Raw genomic sequence first — 1658 nt, 5'->3', positions numbered from 1 at the left:
TGGGTCTGCTGCGGATAGGGCAGCAGCGGTTGGGCCGCGCCGCTCGCCGAACTCCCGTTCCCGGCCTCGGCCTCCGGGGGCGCCGCGGCCGGGTCCGAGGCGACGGCGGCGGCGGGGGGGACCTCCTTCTCGTAATACTCCGTGCACATCCACCTGCCCTTGCGGATAGGCTCCATGTTCGAGTCCAGCTTCACCACTCGGAAACGGGAGCCCGGGGCAGTCTGGGTATGTGTCGTGGTTGTGGTGCCGGCGGTCGGCGCTACAGGCTGAGCCGCCCCTCCCGTTACCCCAACCTGGCTACCGCCGGGGGGCCCTGTCCCGGCGGGTAGCACCCCTGCTCCGGCGGCCGTCCCCAGCCCGGCGCCGTCAAAGCCTACGGAGCCGGCGGAAGACGGGACACCGGTGCCACCGACGACGGGCATACTAGCGTGGGTGACGTTAGCGCTCACATTGCTGGGTAAGTGCGTCTCTGTGCCCGCGCCTGCAGTGACCGTGGCTGCGGGCAGTGCTAGACCGCCACCGGTGGCGTTAGCTTGGCTGGAGGCGGCCGCAGACGCTTGCCCCCCTGATACGGGGGGCGGAGCTGCCTCCAAAGTTTCCGGGGGGTGTCCGTGGGGTTGATCGTGGGTTTGTTGATGGTGATGGTGGACGGTCCCGTTCACCAAGGCCCCCGGGTGCTGCTGGGAAGCCTGAGCGAGCGACAGGGGGTGGAGGGGTTCGTTTGGAGACGCCACGCCGGGGGTCTCCACCCCGTGGAGACTATTCAGGGTCTCGTCCGAGGAGCTCCTCTCCCGGACTCCCGTGTCGGTGGCCCGGGACACGGACACGTCGAGCATCTCGGAGGAGGACAGGTCCTCCGTGTGCGACTCGTCCATGTCGTCGTAGCTCTCCGTGTCGTCCGCGATGCTGTTGTTGGTGCTCACGGAGATCTGCGCCAGGGTGACGCTGGTGATCTGGAAGCCGCTCTTCTTCTTCACCTGGGCTCCGGCTGCTTGGGATGGAGAGGGGATGGTCAGGCTCTGGGGGTGGTGATGCTGGAGCCCGGGAGAAGAGGACCCGGACGGGTTTGTGGTTGGGGACTGCATGGACGGTTGCTGGTCATCGGCAGGGGTAACAGAACCAGCCGATGGGGCAGATGACGCAGACGCACCGCCGCTGCCTCGTCTGTTGTGGAAGGGGTGCGACATCTTCCTACTCCCAGAGGAATCTGCAGGGAAGTCCTGATGCATTTGGTCCGACCGAGGCAGTAGAGGGTCCAATAAGTCACGTTAACCACCAGTACGGTTACGTTACCTGCTGCTGGCTACTGTCCTGTAGCTAGCTAACGTAGCTAACGTAGCTTACGTAGCTAACGTAGCTAGCTGGCTAAAGCCGGGCGCTGACGCCTTTTCACTACTTTAATCACTAGAGGAGGTGCTTTTTTTCGTACTGACACCACTTTTAAAATGTAATCCACATATTAATGATAGTAATAGGGCTTGTCGTTGGTGATATAGCCTCAAGTTCAGTGCTACTAGCAGCTAACGATGCTAGTAGAGACATCAGCCCCATCGCTGAGTCTCATCCTGGAGGAATCTGATTGGTCAAACGGGGTTTGATGATGAATATAAACTCAATGACCCGTCATTAGGGAGATAAGGTCTTCTTGCTTTGTATTA

The 1658-nt window shown here is 61.5% G+C and overlaps 1 protein-coding gene across 1 annotated transcript in view; it reads right to left on the bottom strand.

Annotated features, from left to right (window-relative positions):
- LOC311315835 (TSC22 domain family protein 1) overlaps positions 1 to 1658 on the bottom strand; it is a 36710-nt gene extending 35052 nt beyond the window's left edge. The window contains exon 1 of the mRNA XM_084446532.1: positions 1 to 1658. This exon is cut by the window's left edge and continues 828 nt beyond it. Coding sequence (XP_084302658.1) covers positions 1 to 1229 — 1229 coding nt within the window. The 5' untranslated portion in view covers positions 1230 to 1658.

Source organism: Borostomias antarcticus (assembly GCF_949987555.1).
Source record: "Borostomias antarcticus genome assembly, chromosome: 12".
In the NCBI taxonomy this organism is placed as follows: Eukaryota; Metazoa; Chordata; class Actinopteri; order Stomiiformes; family Stomiidae; genus Borostomias; species Borostomias antarcticus.
The sequence above is the reverse complement of the archived record's forward strand: the minus strand, read 5'-3'. Positions and strand labels throughout refer to the sequence as shown.